The following is an 11,019-nucleotide window of genomic DNA, read 5'->3' as shown; positions in this document are numbered from 1 at the left end:
TTCATCCCACAGAGAATGCAAGTTATTACATACTGCCTAGGGGCTGTTCTGACCTTTTTGACTTCTAAACTGTTTTCTACTTTTTTACTCCTTTCACAATTCTTCAAATGAAATGACAGAGATGGATTTCATTTCAAGGCCTTGGACCAAAATTATTTATTGCTTACCTAGTAAGTCTGGCCATAAATGTAATTGATTTATAAATCCCACAAAAGCACAAACATTAGCCAGTGACTGCTTGTAGTGCTGCTGTGTAGAAATAATATGTATGGAGGGATAACTTTTCTTCTGGCCAAAAGACTGTGCAAGAGTAAAGCAACAATATTTTATGACCTCTGTGGATCAGGACTATTATGGACCAAATTTTTTCCTGGTAGCTCATTCTATATTTTCACTTTCTGTTTTAGTGGCTGTTTTCTGTTATCCGTTCTAAAAGGATGGCAGAATGGACTGTAGTATGTAATGAAGGATGGATTGGACTGTGGAGAGGAGGAAGTAACTCCTCTTGTCTGAGAAACTTTGAAGAAAATGTCTGTGGTACTAGGAAGCTAACCTGACAACATGAGTAATATAGACAGAGCTGTTCTGACCATCAGGGTGAGATGGAAGGCCAGGTAAGATATTGTCTCATGTTTATATTTTTCTCCTGAAACTATTTTGGTTAAATGTAAGTGTGGTCCAGTAACTGTAATTTTTTTGTTGTCAAGTTCACCTGTGAAAAATGGTACTGTATAAGGGAAATGGCATTTTACCTGCAAAGTCCAGTTTTGCTCCTGATTTACTGTGCTGAGTACTGGTCTTCTAGTTGTCTACACCTGGTGAAGTTCTTGTTTACACAGTGATATTGGGCTACTCCAAATATTAAATGTGTTTTCTGACTTTGGTGCAACTGCATCTCTTCCAGGTGGCAACATGTTGGTAATGAAAACCTTGTGTTATCAGCGTGGAAGAGGCTGTGGGTATTGGGATTTTTTTCTGTGTGATATTGGATGTGTGATGTACAGTGTTACTATTCCTGTTAAGGGACTGAGTCAGATCACTTTCTTGAGAAGGTCCACAAGTTCCACAGAACTGGTTCTGAGCGGGCTATTGCAGAATAAAAATGCAGTAAAACAGAGCCCTCCAAAGAACTGTAAAATGATTTATCATAAATGGGACGAAATCTTGCATTTGTAGTAAACATGCGAGGGAATACAATTTTTGCAGTGATACCCAATCTGTTGGTTTTCTGTCTCAGCCCTAGCCGGAGAGCAGGCAGCGCTCAGGTTACTCGGAGGGGGGAGCGCAGGTGGAGGCAGGGACAGAGCCCGCGGTCGCTGCGGGACTCTGGCAGCTGCTGCGGGAGAACGAGCTGCTCCTAGACCCGCAGCAGCACCTTGGTTTACTTCTCTGGATAGTTTTGGATGGTGGTAAACACTTCTATGCCCTTGGGTGAACAGTTTTATTTAAGGTCCAGAAATGAAGATGAGGAGCCTCTCCTCCTTTTACGTCTCTCTGTGGTTGCTGCTCGCAGCAGTGATACTCAAAGGTGAGAATACTGCTTGCTAGTTAAATGTTGCACTGAAGTTTATTTTATTCACATAGGATCTTGTGAGCTGGTGTACCCTACACGGCTGAGCCCCAGAAGTGTTTGATCTATTCAGTTTAACTTTGTGTCACTGATGCATAGGCGAAACTGAATTGACCAGAATTGCAGCGCTCCTCGGGCAGGTTTGATTTGTTGGGCTTTCTTTTTAGTCAGGAAGATTTGCTTTGAACGCTTAATTAGTCCAGGAGATCGGTGTGAATCACCAGAGATGTACTCCAAAGCACTTGTTCCCTGCAGATCGCCACCTTTGCACGAGTCGGGCCGGTGTGGGAGCCTGGGGTGCCGCAGGGACAATGGCTGGAACAATTGGCCATTGGCAAGAGCAGCGGGGGCAACCCGAGGGGAGGAAGGCAGGGGCAAAGCGGGTGGGCACCCATCACCGGAGAGCACCGGGACAAATTAACCTTTGTTTAACCGCAAGCTGGGCTTTGAGCCAGATAAGGGAGAAGACCGATAAGAAGCAGGTCCTGTGAGACGGGATAATACTTCTTATCATGTACTTCTTATCATGTATGGTGATGTTCGTCTGCATTATCTATTCTTATCCTTTCTTTCTTTTTCTTTCTTCTGTATTAAGTGCAATCGTTATGCTTTTATATTGTTTCGTTTCTATAGATAATGACCGATACGACTACGTACCTCTTTCCCATTGTTGGAATTGAGGCAACTTTTAATTTTTTTTTTTTTTTGTAACTTTTAGTCAGGGGTTTGCTCCCCTTTGCCCGGGGGAGGGGAATTGAAGTTAGTCTTCAAAGGACTGTTCATCGGGTGAGGTCTGATGAGTTTAACATCTGCACATGGGGAGTAGCCAGAAGGTACCCAGGGAACATTTACGGGCATCACTCGCCCGGAGACACTTGGTCTGGGAAAAGATTGATAAGAGAACCAAGGAATGAGGGCCGAATTAGTATCAAAGGGATCAATAACCAATAGAAGACTGAACACTAAGAACTGTGTAATTTAAAACGAGTGAACATGAATTTCTTTGGGGTTTTTATGTGTAAATGGTGAAAAGTCTGGTAAAGAACGATGTATGATGGAATGATTTTCGTTGCACAATCCGGGCATGCATGTATAAAAAAAATTTCTATTGCATGTCCTGCTTAGAATAGCATCCTGACCAGAATAAAGTGATCCCTAATTCTCTAACATGGAAGAGGTGTTGTTGGAGAGTTTCTGTTTCCCTGTAGTTTCAGTGACAGCATTGCATCATACACATAAATATGTGTATTTATACACAACCAGTCATTCAGGGTTGTTTCACTCTTATCCATCCCAAGGGATCTACTAAGAAGAACCTCAGTTACCCCACCTTCAGAGGTGGGTTGTGACAGAGTGGTTATGTTGTCCTTGCCCTTTGCTTGCAGAAATTTGTGTATCTATGTAAAGAGTCTGCCTAGAGAAACTGTGATGTACAAAAGAGTATGAAACAGCAAAAGTATGATTTAAAACCTCAACTTTTGCCCAATTATCTTTAGTATCTAAGTTTGGATAGCAAGAAGCATCTCCAAATACGTGGTTTGGAAAAGATGTTGGTGCACAGATGTATTCACACATTAAGAAATTGCCAGCTTGTGCAGAAAAACAGCTCAGACATTTTACAGGTGGTAGTTAAAAAAAAAAAAGACTAAATTTTGGAAGTAGCAGGAATCTTACCAGTGCTGCATGTGGGGACATATCAAAAGCCATTAGCCTGTAAGTGTAATTTCAGACCTTACTGACTGGATGTCAGTAATATCTGCCTGTGAGAGTCATTAGTAAAATAAAAGTGATTATATTTACTTTCAAAAAAGGTAGGGATTGCTATATACAGTATCTTTCAGTGGGTGTGAAAAGCTTAAGTTAGCTATTCACTTGCTCCAGGTGAGCACTGTCTTTATTTGAGTAACTTCATCGGGTATTCTTCTGTATCTGAGCTAATGATATTCTACCATATATGAATGATAAATATGGTTATAGCAAATATTACCTGAAGCAGTAGAAAGGAGGTGCTTTCTGATGCTGCTCAGTGCTTAACCTAATGTACTGAACAAGTCCATGTTTTCTAGCTGTAGAGTCAGCCAAAGGAAAATATGCTCACATGCTGTTTAATGAACTGTTTGAAGACTACTCCAATGCTCTGAGACCAGTGGAAGACACAGATAAAGTTCTGAATGTCACCCTTCAGATCACATTGTCCCAAATTAAAGACATGGTGAGTAAAAGTAGAGTTCTGTTTTTCTAAAAATATGCAGGAATATACTAGATGTAAGCCTTTTGTTTGGAGTAGGAAAAGCAGCCCTCAGTTTGTTGTGACAACTCCAGGAATGTTTCCCCACAGGCAGGGGAGATGGGGTGGCCTCAGGGACTGGGGCTGTGTTCTGTTCTCCAGTTTTTTCTACATTCTTCTCTGAAGAATTGCATCACTTAAGGCTTCCATTATAAGTCTGGGGACTTAGAGCTGCTGAATTTTTAAGACTTCTTTTGAGTTAGGTGTTGGTATCACACCCTCCAGGCAACTTTTGCTGAGTTTTAAATACAGCAAATGCTTTTTCTAAGCTGCAATTAATTTCTACATAAAATCCCTAAAATTAGCCTTCAGTAATTTTATAAATATAGTTTTTTAGATACAGTTTTAAGGCAAAAGAAAATGTCTGGAAGTGTCTGGAAGGGGAAGGAAAGATTATTTTTGTGACTTCTGAATTATAATTTCAAGGCCTTGCCAAGATCCCAAAGAATTTCTTAGCCTGCATCTGTTAGCTATTTGCTATTCTGAAGCTTGCAAAAGGAAATTGGGAAGAACTGGGAGCATTAGATACTGTGATTAAAACTAGGGAGGGTGCTGAGAGATGAAGGTTTGCACAAGTGGAAGTCCAGACCAGTGATTTTCCTGTACAGTGTATGTGTCTACATGACTGTCTGAGAATTATTTTGTGGCCTGTTAGTATTCTGGCCTCTTTTGAGCACTACATCAAAGCCATATCACAAATGCTGCCTGCATATAAGATGTGATTTTTGTCACCTTCAGCTAGAAATATTTCTACATTTTTTATGCAGGACGAAAGGAACCAAATTTTGTCAGCTTACTTATGGATTCGACAAAGCTGGTATGACGCATACCTCAGATGGGACAAAGATAAATACGATGGGCTGGATTCTATCAGGATCCCAAGCAATTTGGTTTGGAGACCAGATATCGTCCTATATAACAAGTGAGTGTGGCTGGAGAAAATCAGCTTGCATATTTGAGGGAGGGAGGGGGTTAAAGGAGAAAGTGGCCTACAGAGTCTGAACTTTCATCTCTACCTTACCTTAGCAAGGAGTATGTTTGTTGTCTTAACATTTGTTGTTGATAATCTAAATATTTTGCAATAAAGCTATAGACAAGATCTGAAAATTATGCTACCCAACAAATTTTCTGAATTTCTCTGCACTGGGAATTGAATATTCTGGCTGTCTGAGGTGCTTTCTGCTGAGGCTCCTTGAGAACTCTGGAAGATTGTCCACAAAGAGATGATACATAAAGGCTGCACTCCTTGTCTGCTCTCCCAGGCCAATAATGACTTGCAGACTGTTTTCATCTTTTAATGGACTCTGTGTTCTGTTTGAGGTTAAGTTTGAAGGAACTATGGCCAACAAATGCAACATAATTCAGCAGCACTGATGTTTGGCATTCATGGGCATTCATACCTGTAAATAATGGTTAATAGTAAGTTCCTACTAAAATTCAGTGTAAATATGATTTCAGAAATGTGCTTTTAATGGTGTGAAAGGAGGGTCTTCCCCATTGCCCACTTTCTCTGGCCCTCACCCTTAAGTTTTTGTCTGTCAATCCTGATTGCCATTTTTCTGTCTTTTAGGGCTGACGATGACTTTTCAGAACCAGTAAATACTAATGTGGTGCTGAGATATGATGGAAAAATCACTTGGGATGCACCTGCTATCACAAAGAGCTCTTGTGTAGTGGATGTGTCTTATTTTCCCTTTGATAGCCAGCAGTGCAACCTCACCTTTGGGTCCTGGACCTATAATGGTAATCAGGTAGACCTCATAAATTCTCTTGATAGCGGTGACCTCTCTGACTTCATAGAAGACGTGGAATGGGAGATTCATGGTATGCCAGCAGTTAAGAATGTTATCACTTATGGCTGCTGCTCTGAGCCTTATCCAGATGTGACCTTCACGCTGATTTTGAAAAGGAAGTCCTCTTTCTACATATTTAATCTGTTGCTTCCCTGCATTTTGATCTCTTTCCTGGCCCCGCTGGGATTCTATCTCCCTGCAGACTCTGGTGAGAAAGTGTCTCTGGGTGTTACAGTTCTTCTTGCTCTGACTGTGTTCCAGCTGATGGTTGCAGAGATCATGCCCCCATCTGAAAATGTACCTTTGATAGGTGAGCTTTACACACCTAGTCTTTAAGCATGACTTATTAATAGCTGGGCTATATGTCAGGAAATCTTCATGTAATTTGTGATTTCTGGGAAGATAAATTTGCTACATTTTTGAAACATAATGAAGTACTTGAAATATGTGTGGAATCTGTATAGGTATGCTGCAGTTTTTAGAAGTTATTTTGTGTTTATTTTAAATGATACTTTTAAAATAAATGTATCATTTAAAATAAACACAAAATAACTAGCTGTTTTATATTTATTAAATATGGTTAGATATTTCAAATTATGCTATCTTGAAACAAAGCTGGTAATGGAAAACAATTTTAGAACTAACACATGAAGTATAATCAAAAGCTATAAGCACAGGGTCAGACTATTTCAAGATATGTTTCTGTCAGATCCAGACAGTTGGATGGGCTGGCTGGCATACTCACAGCTGACCTAATATCTGACAATTGCTACCCTGGATTATAGTTCCTGAGAATTCATTATGCTGAAATTTAATTTATGGCTGGGAGTTCAGGAAAGTTCACGTGCAGTGAAAGGAACCCAGCTCAGTCTGTTTTCTCCATTCCCACGCTCTCCCTTGCCATCCTTTCCAACCCCGTTGAAACTGGGCTCGTGTCACACTTGTCTGTGGCACGTCCTGCCCGTGTTTTTGCAGTCAGCTCTTGCTTCTCCTGCAGGGGCTGCAGAGCAGGGCTGGGAGCTGCTTCTCTGCACAGGCTGCTTGGGTGCTCAGCTGTGTGCTGCAGCTGCCAAAAGCAAGGGCAGAGGAGCACGGCCCGTGCTCTCTACAGCTGTGTGCTCTGACATGGGTGATTCTGCATGCCAGCAAAGCAAACATGCCCATTCCCTGGCATGTTTGAATGTGAAAGCACACATCTGCTGCGGTGGGATGCAACAATAGCTCACACAAAGTGTGATCATCACTGTTGTTAATACCTGAGGAAATGGGATTTTCAATGTGCCATGTGAAGCCATTGGCATGGGGATTTTGCAGATCCTATGAAAAGAACAGGACTTTTGAGAAACATTTTTGAACTGCTTTCTGAATGGATGTGTTTCAAGTAATCAGAGGTTTTAGCTTGCAAATATTTACCACGCTAATACAGTAGTCACATATTCATCTGATAAAGACATGCCGGTAATGAGTATGAGATTTTATTTTAATGGCTTTTATCTTTGTTTTTAAATGGAGAATCCTGATCTAAGAGAATTAAGCTGATTAAAATTTTATTTCCCTTGCATTTATGCTTAACACTATGTTGTCACATTGTTACATTTAATTTATTTTTTTTATTAGAGTAACATCTTTAATATAATTTTATTTTGTGTTCTAGGGAAGTACTACATAGCAACTATGACCATGATCACAGCTTCCACTGCATTGACAATCATTATAATGAATCTCCATCATTGTGGCTCAGAAGCAAAGCCTGTTCCACAGTGGGCCAAAGTGGTTATTTTGGACTATATGTCAAAAATCTTTTTTGTTTATGATGTGGGTGAAAATTGCACAAGTCCAAAAAGAGAGAAGGAAGAAGAATGTAGGTTAGAGGGGGATGATGGGTGTCAGAGGAGGCACAAAGAGGTGAGGAGTCCTCTTTCCTCTAGGAATGATGACTACAATCTCAAGGAGAAGCTCAATGGAAATTGGAATAAAAGCTATGGAGTTCATGGTGAAAATGTTAGGGAGACTGTTAATTGCTGTTCTTGTTACAAAATACTGATTAAAAATATTGAGTATATTGCTAATTGTGTTAGAGACCATAAAGCAAACAAGGCAAAGGGAATTGAGTGGAAAAAAGTTGCAAAAGTAATGGACAGGTTTTTCATGTGGATTTTCTTTATCATGGTGTTTTTTATGAGCGTGCTGATCATTGGGAAAGCTGCTTAACTGAAATGAATATATATTCCTTTTGTAAATCTGAATATTCTATGTTAGTTTGTTTAGGAGGAGTTCAGTGATAATGGTGCTTTTGAGATCTTTGTCTTGCATTCTGTAATAATAAATTGATTAGTAGGCTGTGACAGTGAGTTGAGACACAGCACAGCTGAGGACTTTGCTGGTGACTGTCCTTGCCCTTTGGTATGGGTGTGCTGATGAGGCTGCAGGACAAGCAGTCAGTGCTGCACCTTGGTGGGTGCTGGCCGTGTCTGTCTGGGACAGAGTACTGCAGCAGTGCAGCAGACAGCCTAGCAGGGAGTTGTGTATTCACAGCCTGCATCTCTGCACCCTGCAATTTGATCAGCCTTTTCTTTCTTCCAGGGGAAAAAAAAAAGTGTGTTTCTGATATCACTTGTGATACATTTTCTGGAGATCATCCCTTCACGGCATTGCCTTTTTCACTTTTATTTTAGCTTGACTTGAAAACTTATGTTTTTTGTTCCAGCTCACTGATCACTGTTCATTTCATAGGCTCTGCATGCTGTGCCTTTATCTTCTAATATGGTTGAGCTTACTGAATATGATCTTCCTCTTTAAAATTTTCTGCTGCAGAATGTTACTGTGTTGTCACCATGGCTCAAGTAAGCCAAATTTCCAGGGTTTCTTCCTCACTGAGTCAGAGGGCTTCTTTAAAATTCTTTCTCTTGAGCTTAATAATAGGAGGAACTTCTCCTTTCCTTCCAATATGTCTCATTGCCCTGGGCATCTGTTCAAGGTGTGCCTTTAAATGTTACTTGAGACTGCTAAAATAGGAGGCTGTGACTTCTGTCTTCTCTCACTGTATTTACCTGCCAGTGTTCACCCTCTGTGTCTCTTGTTCGCTCTTACAAGCTCTTTAATACTTAAATTTTAAACAGTTTACAGGAATGCCAAGGTTACTCCGTGCATTACTTAGCACAAAATCATGATTTACAGACTCTTTAAAGTAGTGCCATAATCAACAGTCCTTGCTCAGCCCCTTAGTTCTTACATATATGGGAAAATCTTTGTTGCTGACAACACCAAAAACTCCTCTCCTGTGTGTTAATTTCTGTTAACCCTCTCAGACTGATGGAACTCTGGAAGGTGTCTCTTGTAGTAAAGTAAGAAACCAGTACCTCGGGCATGCCCATGGCAAATAAATTGTTTTTGCAAAGCACCCTGAACTTTGAAACCATGATATTCTAGATGGGGTGGGAGAGGCAGAATGGCATTGTAATGGATCCCAGTCAAAAGTTCATGTGATAAAACTAATTTTCATAATTGTCGCAGTTAATAGGAGCATACCTGTGAATCAGTAACTTAAGAGCAAGGAGCTAAACTGGTCAAGTAATGCAGTTGTTATGCCCAAATTTATTAGAAGTAAGGGAATTGTCCTTTTTATTTTGATGATGTAAATGATGCATTGAATTGCTAATGGCAGGTTTTCTTTTGTGTGGAATAATTAACACTGTAAACTTATCTGGATTCTCATACATAATGCAAGCCTTAAAGTCCAGGTTTTAATGTAAAGTTAACTGGGTGTCTAGCCAAGAATAAACTCAGTATGTGGAAAAAGTCTCAAGTGTGTTCCCTGTGTATTATCAGTTCCCACTCAACCAGGGTAACTTTGAGTAGCTTCTTTGGAAGACAAGCTGTTCATTTTCATTCACTGTGCAGAGAAACGATTGCATCCATTTGCCACATACTTCAGGGTCTGGCACTTACACTGCCTGCTTGAGGAAACTGGTTTGCTCTTCGTTGTGGAAAATATTATTGTCCGTAAAACTGAGGGAGTAAGGTATTTAAAGATAAGGGTAAAATATTCAGAACATGAGTCTTCACATGGAAAACTGATGACCAAAGGTTTATTTAAGGCTTATGGGTGGCATAAAGAACTACTGTTCACAGTCTCTTACAATATAGGAACAGGGTACATGAAATGTACACAGTGGGTGGTGGTGGAAGAGTCTGTACAACACGTGATAAGGCTGAAGAACTCTTTGCAACAGGATTGGTGAATGTCAAAAGATTATATGGATTTCAAGATTTAAGAGAAAAAAATAAAAGAAAAATCTAAATACTGTCACCAAGCTTTTAAAGGAGGAGTGATATTTTAGGGATTCATGACTATATGTTCTTCAGTGCTCTTCATCCCACTGGTGGCACCCACTGAACGCAGTTCAAGATTTAGACAGTCCTTTAGTCTGATTCAGAATATCTTAGAAATTCAGATTTCGTCGTGTCACTCTGTTCAAAACAAACTGCTGCACTTCTGGGCTTTCCATGTGTAAGGGAAAGTTTGCAATCATAGGTGAACAGTGGGCCTCTGTCATGCTGGTGCTTTTCAGTACTCTGCATGCTTGGATGATGTTGAAATAATGTTTTGTAATTCCCTAATACTTTTTATGTGAAGATGTGATGGTATAAGAAATACCTTCCTTGCAAGAATATGATTTGAAAAATAGTTCTAATGATTCAAACTTATTAACTATTAAATTTGTCAAGATTTAGACAGTCCTTTAGTCTGATTCAGAATATCTTAGAAATTCAGATTTCATTGTGTCACTCTTTAAAATTTGTATCCTTTTCTTTGGATCACCAGAGATTCTCAAGTGTTTCTTTCACCCTTTATTTACATAAGGTGATTTTTCTTGATCTTGTAAGAAAGACTTTTCCATTTTTAGTTCATAAGAGCCCTGGATTTGATAAAGATTGTAAGTAGCAGATGATGAGTGCCAGTGGAAGTTGGTCCCTGAATTTTTGTGATGCTAGGACTTGAGTCATGTCTCTGGACTTGATCATCATTCGGGGTAAAAACCATGATATGACCTGCATGCCATGATTCTGGTGACAAGGCTGACCCAAGGCCCATCTACTGCCATGCAAGGGCTACCTGGTTTAAAGCTAGTTTAGGAGTTTGACTAAACTGTAGGGACAGTAGCTTAGGTCTTAATATTTGCAGAATCCCAGAATCATTTAGATTGGAAAAGACCTCTGAGATCACTGTATAATGTCCAGTCATTTCTTGAACACCTCTAGAGATTGTGACTGCACCACCTCCCTGAGCAGTTCATGCCAACCCTTTCCATGAAGAAATTTCATCAAGAAGAAATCTGTTCTAAATCAGCCTTGTGTGTGACTAGGCA

General features: G+C 40.0%; 1 protein-coding gene across 1 annotated transcript; it reads left to right on the top strand.

Moving 5' to 3' along the window:
* Positions 1-1,410: 1,410 nt before the first annotated feature.
* CHRNA9 (cholinergic receptor nicotinic alpha 9 subunit) lies at positions 1,411-7,861 on the top strand. The gene is made up of 5 exons (XM_039699011.1): positions 1,411-1,528; positions 3,637-3,782; positions 4,625-4,779; positions 5,428-5,960; positions 7,305-7,861. Exons 1-5 carry the CDS (start codon positions 1,459-1,461, stop codon positions 7,859-7,861), a joined length of 1,461 nt encoding a protein of 486 aa, XP_039554945.1. The 5' UTR covers positions 1,411-1,458.
* The last annotated feature ends 3,158 nt before the right edge of the window (positions 7,862-11,019 follow it).

Source organism: Passer montanus, unplaced genomic scaffold (assembly GCF_014805655.1).
Source record: "Passer montanus isolate IOZ18808 unplaced genomic scaffold, ASM1480565v1 scaffold13, whole genome shotgun sequence".
Classification (NCBI taxonomy): Eukaryota; Metazoa; Chordata; class Aves; order Passeriformes; family Passeridae; genus Passer; species Passer montanus.
Note: the sequence above shows the minus strand (reverse complement) of the source record. Positions and strands in the feature narration are given on the sequence as shown.

Bases quoted from the DNA above. Each gene is read 5' to 3' on its own strand.
- CHRNA9 (XM_039699011.1), top strand. From the start codon at position 1,459: ATGAAGATGAGGAGCCTCTCCTCCTTTTACGTCTCTCTGTGGTTGCTG. The intron at 4,780-5,427 runs GTGAGTGTGGCT...TCTGTCTTTTAG, and splicing joins GATATCGTCCTATATAACAA to GGCTGACGATGACTTTTCAG. The intron at 5,961-7,304 runs GTGAGCTTTACA...TTTGTGTTCTAG, and splicing joins TGAAAATGTACCTTTGATAG to GGAAGTACTACATAGCAACT.